At 42.3% G+C, this 17,924-nt stretch overlaps 1 protein-coding gene across 6 annotated transcripts in view; it reads right to left on the bottom strand.

Moving 5' to 3' along the window:
• neo1a (neogenin 1a) overlaps positions 1–17,924 on the bottom strand; it is a 159,477-nt gene that overhangs the window by 104,112 nt on the left and 37,441 nt on the right. For all 6 annotated transcript variants that reach the window (XM_066647223.1, XM_066647222.1, XM_066647227.1 and 3 more), the window contains exon 2: positions 767–1,084. In XM_066647223.1, coding sequence (XP_066503320.1) covers positions 767–1,084 — 318 coding nt within the window. The remainder of the gene's footprint in view (positions 1–766; positions 1,085–17,924) is intronic.

Genomic DNA, 17,924 nt, shown 5'->3' with positions numbered 1-17,924 from the left:
TATCAGAGATGTAGCCTAACTGTCATACTGATCATTTGGACAGGCTTTGGCCAACTTGAACAAAGCAATGCTTGTGCCCAGGTCACTGCATGAATTCTTAAGAACTTTCAGAAAAGAGCTGAAAAGGGGGGGGGGACCTGTGGCTTGCTTAGAAACTGATGAGCTTTAATGGAATGCATGAACCGCATTCTTGCACATACCCCCCCACCTCGGCTGCAAATTGAATTTCAGGGTAAGACCCAACTCAAACACCTAATAATCCCTGCTGCCTGCCTCATAGAAACCAAACAAGGTCACTTTCATCCTGCCTCACTGGACCCAATATAGCCACCACCATGGTGCCAAACAACCCCCTCCGACCTCCCGAACTCACAACATTTACAATGGAGCTACATCAGAAAGGACGTATAAGCTTGTCTTATTGAACCCTACCTACAGCAGACAATGTGGCCATTGAGAGGACGCTGAAGGACAGCAGCAAAATAGACATTTCGCCAAAGCTTTTGACTAAATGCTAATGCGAAAGCTTGTGTAATATTGATGAGGCTGAAAAAGAACAATGTGACACCCCCAGCAACACTTGTCAATACACTGTCCACAGTGAACAAAAAAAGATACAGCATTAAGACAACCCCAAATCATGATCAATAAACACTTCATCTATCTTGTGTGCATTGGCCTGAATGAGAAACCTCCAGGGGAGGGGGTGTGACGTCAGTCATACGCTGTGTAGACATTAACGTTTGAGTGTTCAGCATCGCCTTACCTGCCACATTGAGTCTAGCTGTGCGGCTGAGGATCGTGCCCAGGCTGTCGATGGTGGCCACGCACTGGTAGATGCCTTCGTCGGGTTTGTTATGTTTGGAGTGCATCACTGAGCTGATGAGCAGCGAGCCGTCGGACAGCACCTGCCTACGATCGTCTGACCCCAGACTCAGGAAGGTGCCGTCTTTCTTCCAGCGCACCTTGGCAGGGACATCGCTGTCAACTGAGCAGTTGAGCATCGCAGGGGATCCCCTCACCGCCAGCGTGTCCGAGGGTTCCACGGAGAACCAGAAGGGGCTGAAGTGCCTCGCCACATGTTCTGTGGAGAAAAAGAGGAGACACGTTAGATCCCCAAATTACACTAGGTACAATAATCATTAAAAACGTTAACGTGACACTGTGGGTAACACACTCCTGCTCTACATGTAGGAGATTGGGGTTCAGTCCTGATGTGAAAAACCTGTGATATGGCTGCTGCTGGGCTGTTGCACATGAACGAAGGAAACAGTGTCGTCACAAATTGTAAGCCTAGAGAAATAACAAAAGTTTTATTTTAATTCTTGGCTATGAACAGAAAATGTCTGGATTTTGTGGCTCATTTGAATGATGATGGAATGGTGGAATCTGGACGAATGATGGAATTCTGAATGATGTCCATTCTGTGATTGGTTCAATTAGTAAAAATAAATAAATAAATGAAAAATACACCATTAAAATAAAGGAAAGACACAGCGCTGTGTATTGGTGAGTGTCGTTCTATTAATTACTCAGCTTATTATTATTCTTACATGCTGCTCTATATTTTGTGTCACTTATCTATTGTTTGTAATATATGGGATATATAAAAGTGAAAAAAGCAGACATTTAAATATTTTTGATTCTTTTTTCACTTATTAAATTTGGAAGTTAGTTGCACAATTAATGCAAGAAGTCAAAGGGAACACAATTACTTTGTTCTCATAAATTATTCAAATCTTTGTCTTCAAGGATTTGTTTAAATAAATAACGGGAATTATCGGAACTACAGGAAAGGGACAAAAATAATGAGGTTTTTAGGGTCCTATTTTTTTTATTAATGCAACAAATAATCAGCCCAATGCTAAATATACCCACTGAGCAGCTCAGCCAGCCTCGCTCTAGTCAGAGGCAAAGCTACAAAGGGCCTCCAAGACTGCAGCCAGCTACAGAGCTCACAGTACCGCCATTTTAATTTGGGAGGAATGGTGGCTGGTCGTCTCTGTCCTCAAAATCTGGCATCACTCTTCAACCTCGGCTAATGAGGCTGCCCTGAATTCCTCTCAGGTCACAATGCACCCCTCTATTCAGCTTCGTAGAGCATGGTCACCAAACTCTGGCTTTTAGCTCAAGCCTTCCAGAGAGCTGTTACTGTTTTTTATTGGAGGGGGGGGGGGGCACACTTCCCCTCCCTCACGCGTTCCGACTGGCCCCGTAATGGACTGCGTGGGACGTTTCTCAGAGGTGGAGGCTGTAATTGTGGTCAGGCGTCTCTGCTCCAACTGCCGTCCTGGAAGTTTGCGCTATCGCTGCTATCTGCTGACTCCCACTCTTCTGATTACTCCTGCAACTGCACTGCAGCGCTGCTGAGAGCTATACAACAGCTGCTTTTGTTGGCCCGGCAGGTCTGGTGCAAAAGAAGATAATGGCACTGTCTGGAAAATGTTAACCGGAAAAAAAGGGGGTCTCTTCGCACTGCCGCAAGGCAAGAATCAATTCCAGTGTAAACACATCTGGATCGAATTAAGGCCGGTAAGATGGATGCCGTTATGTGTTGACACAAAGCATCAACAGTCAGCTGACACAAGGCATTCATCACACAGTTTTACCCCTGTGTTTCAACAAGGGTATTGTGTCCGAAAATGATTCATGAACAGCAAGTTACGCGGCAAGAACAGAGTGAGAGCACAAGTGACACAGTCCATATAAAAAACGTACAGGAGTGGCACCCATCACAATACTAGTGTTATACCCTGTGATTTAGTCCTTTTAGATAGAGGACCTTTAAGGTACATGTTGGGATTTGAGCGTACATTAACACTGCTGTACCTGTATTACACTTTTTCACAGAGTAAAAGTCCATGTGCGTTTCCCAATGGACCGTAGGCAAACAGATGGCTAAGGCCTGTCCGCTGGACGCGAGAAGGGAATTCCACCCTCCTGCAGGCCATCAGCAGAACTGCACGGTTAATCATTAGCATCTTTAGCAGTTCTGCACCTCTCAGGAAGGCTGGCAGTGTGTCTCACGGAGCTCCCAGCTAGCCGTCAGCCAAAATGGAGGACCATCTGCCTGCTGTAGGCTCTACATCCCTTTGTCCCACAGCGAAACAGGACTTGTCTTTTTTCTCAGCATTTTCCATTAATTGGTTATCTCCATAGATTTTTTTTATATCTGGTACATTAAAGTCATAGGTACACATTTAAGTTCAAGTCATTGATAGAAATTATGTTTTTTAAAAGCTTCTTCTCACATGTTGTGAGAGGTCTCAAGACCCCAGAGAATTTATTCAGGAGAATGCAGATATTTACTTATTGCACAAGAAATGAAAGAGTCTCTACCCCGTAGACGGAATCCAGCTTAAAATGCCTCTGTGCTCATTAACATTTAATGGGTTCAAAGCCAGAAAGGAAAATGCAGTGAATAATGTGTAAGAGGTGCTGGAGATCCAGGTGTGAGATTAAAAATAACAAGTCTAGCAGAATTTAATGTCATATGTAGCAGGCATCAGTGGAGTGTGCTTAGACTTGAAGGACACATCCATTTCCAGAGTGAAGAAGAAACTTGGCAAGAGCTGAAGCCCAAATAACCATGAGACAGACAGATGGAAAGGCCACCAGGACACAGTCTTGACTTTGCCAGCTCAATGTCAGTGATAAGAACATTCATGGAGTGGTAACCACGAACACAGTACATCTACGACTCTTGGTATATCCACATACAACAGACCTCTAAAATCCCCTTCATTGCCAGATCAAACCTTTCTCCTATATTCTCAGAGAGTGACGAGTCGTTCAAGATGCAAACACTGGTTTTACGATATTATCAAGGCTAAATCTTCAGCATCTTTATTAAGGCAACATAATTGCCTTTTTTACTCAGGACTTTTATTTTCCAATTTAAAAAGAAAGTGAGCAAATACGCACATTTCCTCTGAGACAGTTAATTCTCGTTTAAGGAATCCAATTACATTTTAAACATTGCACCTCTGAAGGTACGTTTACATTGTACTTAGGGGTGGTATCCTCAGGAGCATGACTTCAGTTTTTGTCAGGGAACATCATTTTAATAAAATTGATTTAATTGCACTGATTTCATTCACTCAGACTGTGAAAAGACTCAATTCTGTACCTTTGTCATTGGAGAGATGACTATTGTCAAACTTCTAACTGGACCTCAAATGTGTAGTTCATGATTGTAATCAAAAAACTTTTTTATAGAAAATTTAGATAATGTTTCCTCAACATCTGCGGCTCTCCAGTCTGTTTGCGTGCTGGAAACTGATCTAATGTGTTTTTACAAAGCTCCAGTGTATGTAAATAAGAAAAAAAAAAAAACTGTCTCAGTCCGGTATGCTAGGCTTTCTCTCTCTCTCTCTCTGCTCAGAGGCAGAGGCATTTGGTTTTGGCTTTTCTAGACAATGAAGAGAACTCCAAATGTTGAAAAGCATGAACTGAAATGAGGATATTGTAATACTGACTTATTTTTTATGTTTCTGATTACTTAAGGTGGACGGCAAGAGATGGCTATCTAAACAACTCAAGTTGCAAATGAGTTTCTGTGGTAATTCAAACAGTGAATAAAACACACAAGTTAAGCTTTAACCCATAAAAAACAACCATGTTTATTTCCACTCAAACACACCATTCCACCTTAAAAAACACAGAGCTTAGAACTGCGTTTCCCCACAATCCTACATGTTTGATCTCTGAACTACGTTTACACGTGTGTTTTTGGAGATCAAAACTGTCCTCTTAGTTAGTGGATTGAGTTCAGTGCCTGAAGACCAACTGGAAACCAACAATGAATCTATTTGTAAAAGCAGCCATAAACACCATCCAATATCTTTCTACGCTTTGTGATTCTTAAATATACAAATATGCCGACTTAATACAATGGCTTAAAATGCGGATTTACAATCAATCAAATGGACCGTGCCCAGCTGAGATGATCATTGCTGCTCATTCAACACCAAAGCTGCTCCAGCAAGCAGCGGGGCGTCAGTGTCAGACAGCACATTACCAGCAAAAGTCTAATCTACTCTACCTTTTATTCTGCCCTGGCTCTGACTTCAAAAAAGTGCCACTGCCTCAGTGCGGGGCAGCATGGAGAAAATGAGGTTGTCTGCTTGATAAGTAGGGGCTTTTATCCCTGTACCCGGTTCTGTGAAATCCATTTTGTTCCACAGCCAAACAGTGTTTTGGAAGCATGGCTCAAGGCAGATGATGAGAAAATGCATTTGCAGCTTCAGTCAGTGGCTTCTTCACGCATTCGCTTTCTCCCAGGGCAGGTTAAACCGTTCCTGCAACATCAGGGGAATAGAGTGCTCGTCACTTGCTGTGATGGACATGTCCGACCAACGAGCCCAGCTCCCGTGTTCAGAGATACAGAAGCAGTCAAAAGTTTGGGCACGGAAGGGTATTTTATTTATAATAATTAGTTTTGCATTTTAAAATAACATTGAAGACAAAACCATGAAATAACGTCATGTTGAGATCAGTCTTATAAACACAGGTACATAGAAGTGTTCACAGTAGATAGAGCTTCTTAACACCTGTATTATTCATTTTCAAAACTAGTTGTAAAGATCTTCGCTGTCCAGAGAAAAACCTGCACATCTGTTTTGTCTATTTCGTCATTTGAACCCAACACCTGTCCAGATTTCATGATGAATGGATCATTAGAAAGCATTAGTGCTTTAAAATTACTTGGAATAAAACATATTTACACTGACGTCCAATGAAACTTAGGTTTTTTCCCCCCACCTCCTGTAAAGTTACTATTTTAAAGATACAGACAATGTTTTTCTGAACAGCGATAATATATTATCTTACTCTGTTGGGTGTATCCAATCTTTTGACTTGCATTGGAAAATAATAATCACACGATTCCTGGATTATACTGAGTTTGTAAAACAATACTCACACTTTGTAACTGCGTTTGAGCAACTACATACATTCATTCATTCATTCAATATCTGTAAGCGCTTATCCAATTCAGGGTCGCAGTGGGTCCAGAGCCTACCTGGAATCATTGGGCGCAAGGCAGGAATACACCCTGGAGGGGGCGCCAGTCCTTTACAGGGCAACACACACATTCACACCTACGGACACTTTTGAGTCGCCAATCCACCTGCAACGTGTTTTTGGACTGTCGGAGGAGAACACACCAACTCCTCACAGACAGTCAACCGGAGTGGGAATCGAACCCACAACCTCCAGGTCCCTGGAGCTGTGTGACTGTGACACTACCTGCTGCACCACCGTGCCGCCCCAACTACATACACGTAAAACCAAAATCCACAAATGTATTGGAATGCACAAATTTAAAAAATCAACAACAACAACAATAATAATATAAATTCACAAATATGAAGAAAAGATTTGCATTTGTAAATCTAATGTCGTGAATGTGTGAATCAGTACCTTCTCAAACGGCTTAAAATGTGCAAGAGCAAACCTTTTTAAGGTTCCAAATGTGACCGTGGGAGTTTTTGAATGAGGTGGAAAAAATCCACACATTCGCCTTCTCTGCTGCGTGTGCGAATCTCTTTTTGCAGTTGCGGATTTAAGACCCTGTTTTGACGGCCAATTGATGGACCAATAGGAAAGCTTTAGCTGGACCAATCAGATCGCGAGGTTTGTTTAACCAATCGGAATCATTGATTTGTTTCTGTCAACCATAGCGCTTTTCCACCAAATGAAGTCCGGTTCTTGAACCGGTTCCGTTCCTGATTCTTGGAACCTTGGTTCTTTTACGTGTAGTTTTACGTATATGTAGTTGCTCAAACGCAGTTACAAATTTTGTTTTACGTGTATGTAGTTACAAAGTTACGCAGTTACAAAGTCATTTGTGAGTATTCTTTTACAAACTCAACATCTTTTTGACCCTTTTTTGACTCCATACTGAATTTCTTCTGATTAAAATCAAGATATAAGAATGGCCATGGGTGCCAGAACTCTTTCTCTTACAAAACTCTTCCTCCTGTGCATCATTGTGCTTGTTTTGCTATGTTTAACCTCGTCTGTGTTCTCACATTTGATTGGACAGACTCAGATGAAGAGGTGGGATCTACAGTCTACAGAAGCAGCAGCACAATTCAGAATGACTGCTTTTCACATGCGTTCTGATCAAAAATAACTGGCTGGTTGATTTTAATCTCACTGTTTTTGGGTTGGTAGGCTCCAGATCCCCCAAATTAATGAGCTAATGCAAAAAAAAAGAAAAAAAAAAGGGAGGGGGGGCATTTTCATAATAGATCCTTTATAACAGAATGCCCTAGAGTAACTAATCATGTACTGCTCGTGTTTTCTGGAACTGCTCAGCTCCACCCTCACCACTCTGCACCTCATAAAACTATGTTTACAACACCAACAGTCAATGCTGATCTCAATCACCAGAAAATGGATACTGGGAAAGAGCTAAGTGTCCACAATTGCCAAGTCTGGGCAGCAAGAGTGTAGTTGCTTTAAGAACAAGATTCATTTAACATTCTCAAAGCTTGCCCCACCCTTACGCGAGCCACAGGAGTGCTCCTCAAACACAAAGACCCCCTGTTCAGAGTCTCTTCTCAGCAGGAAGCTGCATGTTGGAGTGTGCTTGGCTCCCCTGGCCTCAGCACAAAGAGCAGGCTGTGTCCATCAGGTCCACAGCCACGGCTCCCTACGGACCTCGACCCAGCGGCCGCTATGAAAAGCCACTTTCCTCATGAACTGAGGGCCAAACAGCTGCTCTTAATGAAGCCTCTGTCATTCGAACCCTGCACTGAGGAGCTTTCAACTAGTCGTTTTCAATTAAATAGAGCGGATCATGGAAGACTGAAGAAGGAATCTACGAGGAAGTTACACAAGAGCCAAAGGTCACCATGCTCAATTCCAGGCTTTGGCGATAGTGCGATATCTAGTACTTCGCAGTGCGACACACACTCACACCTATGAACACTTGGGGTGTTGGGGGAGGAAACCCATGCAGACACAGGGAGAACACAATCATTGGATAAACGGTTATATCATTATAATTTGAATTAGCAAGTACCCACAAACCTTAGACTGTGTTGTTTGTTACATCTGGAATTACACATTAATCTGTATTCCTTTGTCAGCATGTGTCCCTCTTTCTGCATGAAGAAAGGAATAAGAAAATGCCCCACGGCTTTGCTTTATTGAGCAGCGGAAGCTTCCCAGCTGTATGACCTTCAGTTGAAAAAATATGCTGGGAGCATAATAAACTTTAGGAAAAAAACAAAACAAACCAAAAAAAATCCCGGATTTTAACACTCTCTCCAATAGACAATAGACATGTAATGAGGCTGTCACAGGTAGTGTCTTTATTTACAAGATACACCACTTCTCATCTCCTTCAGTCAATCCCTCTAGTCTTTGAGGTTCCACCCCCTGAGCGCCAGCGTCTCGTTAGGCAGACGGGAAAGGCCTCTCTCTTTCTCATCCGTCCACCACCAGTCTGTCTGCTTCTCTCCATGCTTGCCTTCATCATCCAGCATCACTCACTCCCTCCATCTGTCACTGCCAAGTGCAATGAGGAAGACATGGTGATCTTCTCACGAGGGAGGCGGCTCTCGGCGTCTTTAAAAACACAAAGCTCAAAGGCTGGAAGTCTGTGTTTGACTTCCCTGTGGAGGCGGCGCACTGCAAATACACCGTTCTCCAGATCCAACAAAGCAAGGTAGGCTCACAGACAGCTGCAGCACATGAGAAGTCCCGAGCTAAAAAAAATCTCAAATTTGTGATTCACATGTGGTTTACTAGGAATGTTATAGTTTTACAGTCATTAACTGTAGATTTCTCTTTTTTTGTGGGGTAACAAAAACTATCCCTTAAAGGGAATGTCTATGATTGTGGGGATATGCAGTTTTATGCTCTGTTACTTTTAAGGTGGATTTGGAAAATAATGGCTTTTGTATGAGGCTGACGTTTAACTTGTCTGTAAATTTTACTCACTGTTTGAATTACTACAAAAACTCGTTGGTAACTGGGGATGTTTAGTTTTGTAGCACTTTGGGTATTGCCATTAGCCATCTCCCGAGTTTGGAGACATTCCCACCTTAAGTGATCTGAAACAGCAATAAATAAGTCAATATTACCCATCTATGGAGCAGGAATAGAGCAATATCCTCATTTTAGTTCATGCTTTTCAACATTTGGAGTTCTCTACGACGCCTCTGCCATGAGCCTGCATTCAAAGGCTGCGATGGTCCTTTCTGCCAGCAGGTGTCCCAACTAATTTTACATGTCCTGAGGATGGCCCATGGACCACAAAAGAGCTAGGAGATACAGTAGCTGCAGTGAGAATGTCTGACTTTCTTGGCACAGTGCTTGCTCCTCCCTCAACATCCACAACTGAAGTGCCCTTGAACAAGGAACCTATCCACCAACTGCTCCCCAGGTGGGTGGGTTCATTCCCACGGACGGGCCCAGATTTTGTACTGCTTGGAAAGTCAATAAAAGCATGCTTCACTCTTTCGTGTTTTTTTTTTCAAAACAAGTCTACACCCAAGAAAAGTTTTCATCAAATTTAAATCAATAACACATCTCCTGTCCTACTTGCAAACGCAAATGTGATATTGACTGAACATTTGGAAGCAGTAGAATATCTCATCTATGTTTCCAATGAGCTACTCGTGAGAAATAATAATGAAGCAAATGTATGAAGCTGTTCTGGAGGGCATATATGCCTCGAGGAACAAGGAAGCAAGCCGTGAAGAGAAGGAGATGTAGACAGATGTGAATAACATCCTCTAAACTGACACTGAGTTCATCAAGCCGACCTAAATGAGGGCAGGGCCTCTCAGAGTAGACCACTATAATGGATTTAAATGCTGACCCCCTTCTCGAGTCAGGGCACCGAGATAATGTAGGGGTGGGAACATTAGCCATTTTTAAAGGTCACTGTCACTGGCGAAGAAAAGAGAAGGATGGAGTGGAACATCTCCTTTGTGGTGTTCGCCACTTCTCTTCCCTTTCTTTTGTGCTCCACGGCTCTGCCTTGCCCACCCCTACTTCCGAAGCAGCGGCCAGGAACAATGCGGTCTCCCCCCTGTGCCTGGGTCCCCAGCTCGTCTCGCTGGCGGTCTGGATGCTCTGATAGCTCCTTTGCCCTCGCAGCAAGGGGCCAAGGTGCAAAGTCTGTACAAAATGATTGGTAGGCTGCCATGCCAGGTTTACTGGCTTGGCACACACTCAATTGGCAGATTATAGAGGAAAAGGGTCCAATTTTCTCAGCTCAAAACACCTCAAGCCTCCCTCCCTCCCTCCTCTTGCCAGCGCAGCCACTTCCAAGGCTAACCCAAGTATGCCACCTTCAAGCCAGTTCTGTCCCCCTGCCACTGTACTAATGAAACGTTAAGTGGAATTAGCTCTGACTCTGATTAGCAAATAAAAACCCAGGCCAAAACCTGAGGGCTGAAAGGTAAATCAATCACAATAACGTCACACATCATAAAATGGGGAACTCTCATTTCCATATCTGAAATATAACGTCTAAGCTAACGTTGTCGACACAAGTAAACAATCCTTTAAATTTCCTGTTTAGCATAACATCTGCTCAGAGTTAGTGTTCGTAGGTGGTTTGGCATCAGTGTCGTGCTGAAGCTTTCATGCAAAAATGATACACATTTGCTTCATTGGAGGAGCCTGGGGAGGTACTTTAGTTAAACAATTTCCTTCAAAATGGGACTTTATTATCCTCCGCCAGAAACAAGCTGCATGCCTCAGGTAAAGAGAGAAATGAAAAAGCTATTTCTCTTCAGCGACTCTAGTGTCAACCAGGGAACGGATCTTGGCCTAATTCAATATTTTCACCCTATAACCACTCAGTCCATGGGTCAAGCAGGTCATAGCCTACTACTTACAACAAAGTAACCCTTTAAAGACGCAATTATACACTACATATAGTGTGCAAATTTAAAACTGATCAAGATCCTTTAAACTTTTAAATCCACATCAAGATTCAGGAAATAAATAAAAATAAGAGAGGCAGCCGTGGCCCAATGGTTTGAGAAGCCAGTTTGAGACTGGAAGGTTGCTGGTTTGATCCCCACAAGAAAAAACTGGAGGTGGTGGAAGTGAAGAAACAGCACTATCCTCCCTGAGGCTGAGGTGCCCTTGAGCAACTGCTCCCCATATTTTATTAAGCATTATCAGTAATCTGGAGATGATTAAACATATAGGTTGCGCATAAGTTATATGCCAAATACTACGCCGTTTTGTACTAGGGGACTTATTTGGATCTTTGGATTCTGGTATCTGCACGAAGCTCTGGAACCTATTCGCTATATAAAATGACGTAGTATTTGCATGCACACATATTCAACGGTTACGCTGGTCGATATGGCCAAAATTTATATCACAATATATTTCTCAATTTTGGTGAATGTGGTGTAATTCCAATATTGCTATGAACAACAAAAAAGCCACAGAAAACCTGCCCAACATTGAAGTCAGTATGACATCGCCATCAAACAAAAACCTCTTTTTCAATATTAATATTTTTAAACTAACTTTAAAATTGAGCGGAATACACTGACGGCAGTGCCCTGTGATGACCGTTAGCCAGTGACAGATGCTGTTGAAATATTGAAAATTAATATAAATCTCAAATCATTATTGAAACATTTTAAATTGCAATATATATTGATATTGGATTATTGTCCAGCCCTAGAATTTTCTTAACACTTTAAATCTCGCAATTGCTTGACTTTCTGGATGCAGAACCCCTGTATACGGATGAATACCTGAATCTCGAAAAAGCTTTTGTCTTTGCTCAATCACAGAACATGCTAGGGCTAGGATTGTAGATCATTTAATAACAGCATAATACAGTCAAAAATCCAGCACAATCCAGTTTGTAGACACCCGTTATAATCAGTAAACCCAGCTACTTCAACACTTGGTCGCAGAGGTTCAATTGGAAAGGAACACAAACAGAATGGTGGTCCAGATACAACCCCCCGAAGAGAAGAATAAAAAATAAAACTGAGGCGTAGCGGAGAGAAGGGTGGGGCTGTGGCTAAGCTAAGCCGACCAGTGAATGAGAACAAGAAGCAGTATGTGTGATGCTAGAGCGTCAACCTGCTGCCTGTAGTAGATACCAAATCCCAGGAGTGCTCAGGTAATTTTCCCGCAGTCTCACTCGCTACTGCCCCCTCACCTCCGCTGGACACAGTAATTAAACACGCTGATTGGAACTCAATCTCCCTCAGTCATCAAAGCAAGCCAGGCGAGCTCCATGAGTCAAAAACACAGCACACAAAGATAGCTGTGCTTTTCCCAGCGCACCACCTTTCACTCCCTTTCTGGAAGAGAGCAGGTTGCAACAATGGAGGCAATTATGCTTTTGCTATGAATACCTGTCAGTAGGTGATTTTGTGAGAGTTAGAGGAAAAAAAAAAAGCAATGACAAGACAATGTTAACAATTAAATTAACAGGCACATATGGTACGCTGTGTTCCAGCATAGGGCTTGATTGACGTGTACCTGGCATGATTTACGACTTAGAAACAAAAAAGCTTGTTTTCATGACCCTGAGGATGTGTGTTAAATACTGGCCCACGCAGAGTCCCCTTGTGTGACAGACTGACGCGCCAACAACTGCATCCAATTAATTTCTATCAAGGTGGCAGGGCGTGATAGAAAAACTCTATTAATAAATAAAGGGATTGCTCGAGGCCATGACAGCCAGACGCTGGGAGGGGTGAACTGATGAGAGTGTTGACCCAGGGACTGTGCCTCCCTCGCTGTGGCCAGTCTTAGATGTTCTCCTCCCAGCTGCCCAGGCTTTAGGCTCTGTCAGTTGCGCACTGCGGGGGGTCTCGTATCACACCAGGCCACTCCACACGGCTGCCTTTCACTACGGGATTCCGCCCCGGTCCTTTGCGGAGCAGGCTTATATAAGCCTACAGTGTGTGTCCCAGAGCAGGACTGAGAACGTTGATTGTGTTCTGCGATTACCCTTTTGACTTCGGCTATTACTGTGTGTTCTTCCGTTATTCTGACACTGCTGGCACCAGTTCATTTTGATTAGATTTCAATGACTAAATTATGTAGATACTGAGAAAAAGCATGCAGTTACCCGTGTAAGCATTTTCATTTTCAGTATGATGCTTACTGTAGCACACTGCAATTTGTTGTACTGCCTGCATATACTCCATTATAATTACCAAGCGTTATTAGGTGCTTGTTTAAAGTAAATGCCACAGCCACAATAAAACCCCACATTTAAATCCATTCTCGTAATTACCATTTCTGCGTCAGTGTTAAATAATATAAAATAATAGCATAAAGTGTTGACATTATCTAAAATGAAAATCAATAGGCAAAAATGAAGATGCATGAGGCTATTATTACAAAACACGGAAAGTACAGCCGACTTAACTAGCCGGTAATTGCAGGAAACATGGTAATTCTGCAACAAATAAGGAAACCGTACTGCTCGGGAAACGTATTACAAGGAGAAGAGTGCAGAATGTTTTAACAGCACATATTAACAAAACGCTGAGAGTAAGACCCGGAACGCTGTCTCAGGGCCACCCCAGAGACGTCCTTCATCTTCGGTGCCCTGAGGAAGGCTGGGAAATAATGCAGGCAGAGGAGATACATTTATCTTTCTCTTTCAGTAGTAAGAAAAACGAAGCGCGCGTAATTAGATACACTATGAATTTTTTAATGAAACACGATATAAGATTTTTCTTTCTGCCTTTGCTCACATGCGCAAACCAAAATCAATATACTCCAGCAGAGCTCCACAAAGTCAACCGCCGAGCAATTTGTCAGCATTGGATTTCAAAAGCCAGGTTTCCGCCAATTTCTTCTCTGCAATATCGCTTTCGGAGATTCTCCCGTGCTTTGAGTTACGGCTGGAAAGGCTCCCGAGCGCGAGCACGTGCAGCAGTGGCTCCGACACTTCAGGACCTGAGTGCACTATGTAAAGGGTCATTTCTAGCAGTTCATTTGATCTCTACTACCGCTTGTTAAACTGAGAGAGGGAGCAAATTGGCCCACAACATCTGCCCCACTCAGACTACCATGATAGCAATTACTGTGGACGCGACCATGAAGCAAATGAGCCTTGCTTCCTACAGAGACTGGGGCCCAAAATAAGACATTAAATTAAGAGTTCAAATAGGATGTTTTTCTGTCCATAATTCACAAGAAAAAAATTGCTCCGGTGACTCCATTTTCTACTTTTTGTCTCACTGCTCACACTGATCATCGACAAGTGCAAATGAGGCTCTGTACCTCAAAGGAATATGAGGCCGGCTCCGGCAATAGAGCAGCACAAACTGTACCTCGATACCCAGAAGCTTTAATCAGGTCTGAAATTTTGGGCTGAAGCTTACAAAACTGTGTCTGAAAGTGGCCTAAAGCAACCTATCATTACCCAAAGCGCAGAACAGAGTGTGACATGAAATCACTACTTACAGTGTAGTGACACTTCAGTGCAGTATAAAACAAATGTTCTACAAAAAAATAGTAAGTTGTCAAAGTTGAAATCTCATGTTAAAATCGGGGGGGGAAAAAAAAGCCCTGATTGTGACTGCACTAAACTGTTCTATTACTGAATCACGTATTTCCGAATGTTTAATTCACTTTTGTCTTACAAGCACAGGGCTCAAGACTTCACCACCGGCAAAACCAGTGTACAACTCATTAACTACTCTTTTAAAGATTCATTCATATTCATTCATTAAATATTCTTTCAAAGCAAACGTGAATCTAAGTCTCACTAGGTCCAGCCCTGTTGGGTACGCTGATTTATATCACTGTAGATTAGTTAAGTGCAGTCCATTTCTCATCTCTCTATGATAGGACTCATGAATGATGACATTGTTTTCATGTGCTTCCTCTGATTTGTTTTACTAGGAAATATATATATACACAGTCTCACACACTTCTAACACCCACTGTCTGACAGTCTAATAAACTACGAGAGCAGCAGCAGCAAGCGCAATGCAGGTTAATTTCGCATTTTGGCACTATGGACTTCTTCATTAGCTGAGCCACTGAGCAGCAGATCCTGTTGAAGCCATTTTAATTAGAGTCTGATTCTAAAACTAACAACTCGAAACTCTGGAGACCAGCACCTGATCTAATCTGCTGCTGCACAGCCATTCAGACAGTCAATGCCAGAATGAATGTGCAATAGAAGCAGGGAAACACTAACCTATTTAATAATATAAAAAAAAAAAAAGAAGAAGGAGAATCCACTATCGCTTTCAATCAGAGAAGAAAGAAAACAAGAAGGAGAGGCAATCCATAGTCAGGGCAAAAATGAATGTGCTATGGACACTTGGGTCTGTATTAGGCTTCAAAGCCCATGTAAGGGAGGCCTTCTTTGAAGAAGACTCAAAAACACACTGCCAGTTCCAGCATGTTCAATAAGATTCAGAGGGAACCATTTCAACGCAACAGCCCAGGGGTGATCAAAGGTTTTCATCACAATACGGAATGCCATCGTGCATTTTGAGTAATTCATGCAAAGTATACAGGTAAAAGACTGGCATCCATCACGATTGAGTTACCACAAGCAATACTTCCTTTGTTCAATTTCACACAGATTTCATTTTCTTCTGTGTCCACTTCACGGCAGAGGAGGGTGTCACTGAACAATAAACCAAAAACTAAGAAAAAACCTTGTACCAAACTTCTCTGACGCATTAGGTAAAACAGTTTGAACACACAGCTATCGGGAATATGTTAAATATTAAATGCTTGGGGAATTGTTGTTCGGAGAAAACCTGCTATGCTGCAGGGCACAAACAAACAATGCATCAAAATCCCGGACTAATTATTTCCAAAACTCCTTTTGATATTTCAAAGCTCCCTCGCAGATTCCTTTCTTCCTGCAAGTTGCACAAAAAAGAGGGTTAAGTGTCCAAACGTCAAGCTAGACTTCAGAGATAAGAGGAGCTGAACCCAAGCGGAGCGGCCGTCATTAGTGGGAGTTATTTGCACTGATGCTATCTCTCGCCCCAGGTTCCAGTGGCTGAGAGTCGGGCTCGCCGTTCCACTGTGGTGCCCTGGAATGCCATTCTTTCTGAGGGTCCACCACTCTCTCGTATTCTGTTCCCCATAACCAAACATTGTGGGTCTTTGTTGTGCTGGATCTCTGGTCTGCAGATGGCGGTTGTTCTTTAGGGTTGGTCCTGTACCTTGGCACCAGCAGAATATTGTTGGGGTGGAGGACAAAAGAAGAACCAAGGGCATTAAAGGAAATGTGCAGTGGCTTAAACGCGCTTGAACTATGCCCACACAAATCCACAGTTGATCATATTTATGAAAACGTTCACATATTCATGAACTTTGTGTTATTGTAGGTTACGCTGCAGTGTCAAGGCACCAGAATCCACAACCCTCTGTATTTTTAAACTACCCAAAGGCAAAGGTACAAATCTTAGAGAGAACTGTGATTTTGGACCTTTGCTGAAGAGAGGTAAGAAAACTTTCAAATGCCAAGGGTATCACTATAACAGAATATTTGAGTGGTCAAGCATGCTCACGTGAATTTTGATTTTGCTTTTGTGCTTTGTTGTGGACAATGGTATTTGTTTTGTATGTGTGAACGGGGCATTATCTTCACTTGGTTCTTAACACACTGTTATTTATTAAATGGAGTACATCCATTTCATATCAGTTAACTGAAGAAAGTCAGATATTGACTGTAGACAAAGCTGTTCTTTATGCAGCTAAATTCTAAGCAGAAAAATGACTGTAAAGAGTAATACTGAGCTAAAACCCTGGACTCTTTACCAGACATCTCAAAATCTGATAATAGTTTTAGTCTAATCTAAGAGTTTGTGGCATGCTCTTTGCATGGGAACTTAAATATTTATGCTTTCACATTATTTTAGCACAGTACACTAGAACTTCTTATAAGAACGTGATCTATATCTTTCTATCTATTTATATAGGCAGATTGAAGAGGACTGGACAATAATTAAATATCAATATATATCACATTATACAGTGGAACCTCTACCTACGAACTTGATCCATTCTGTGACACGGTTCATAAGTGGAAAAGTTCGTTTCTCGAGTCATGGTTCGTTGGTGGAGGCAAAAAATATTCAAATGCCCAGTTCGTATCTTGGAAAGTTCCACTGTATCGCTAAATAAATATAAATATACAATCGCAAAATATCAAGTGTTTTACTAACGATATGATTTTTTAACACATTTACAATGTTTCAATTTTGCAACTGACTGACTTTTTAAATATATTTTAAAATGATCAATGTTGGGAAAAAAAAGTATTTTGTTTGAGGGTGGTCACATTTCTTGTTTGTTCTTGGCAGTTTTTTCATGGCTTCTACATCGTTAATATCGACATCTGAATTATATCGTATCAACCAAAATATATTTATAGTGCCATAAATTTTGGCAATATCGTCCAGACCTAAGCTTGAGCAATTTTAATTTCTGAGGAGCATGTTTCCATTGCTTATAAATAATAAAAAAAAAGTTATGGAGATCTGATCTGTTACTATTCCTTTAATGGCCTTTGTCATTCAAGCCCAATAACTAGACCCCACAAGGCCTGGTTCTTACTGTCGGAACACGTTAGCAGAACAAAAACCTTGAGCATGTGACGTCTGTTTACAAGCTGCCGGCCACTGCAGTACTGACCGGCAATCCTTTTCCGCCAAGCCAACATTCTCATTACCGTGGCTGCTTATCTCTGCCGGCTTCCGAATCCCCGCCTCAGGCTCCAAGGCCCTGTTCTGCCTCAGATGATAATGTTAACGTATATCAAATAGCAGTCAGAGCTGGTGTGGGGCACTAGAGTAGCCTATGCCCAAGTAATGGACCTTTTGTCAGGAAGTCAAGGGAAAAAAATCCCAGCGGAGCTGGCAAACAGAGGCAAGACTTGAGGCCAGAATCTGCATTGCGTGTAAGTGTATGAAGGAATCTGC

The sequence above is a fragment of the Hoplias malabaricus genome, chromosome 16 (genome assembly GCF_029633855.1).
Source record: "Hoplias malabaricus isolate fHopMal1 chromosome 16, fHopMal1.hap1, whole genome shotgun sequence".
NCBI lineage: Eukaryota > Metazoa > Chordata > Actinopteri > Characiformes > Erythrinidae > Hoplias > Hoplias malabaricus.
This window is presented reverse-complemented; position numbering and strand designations above follow the sequence as displayed.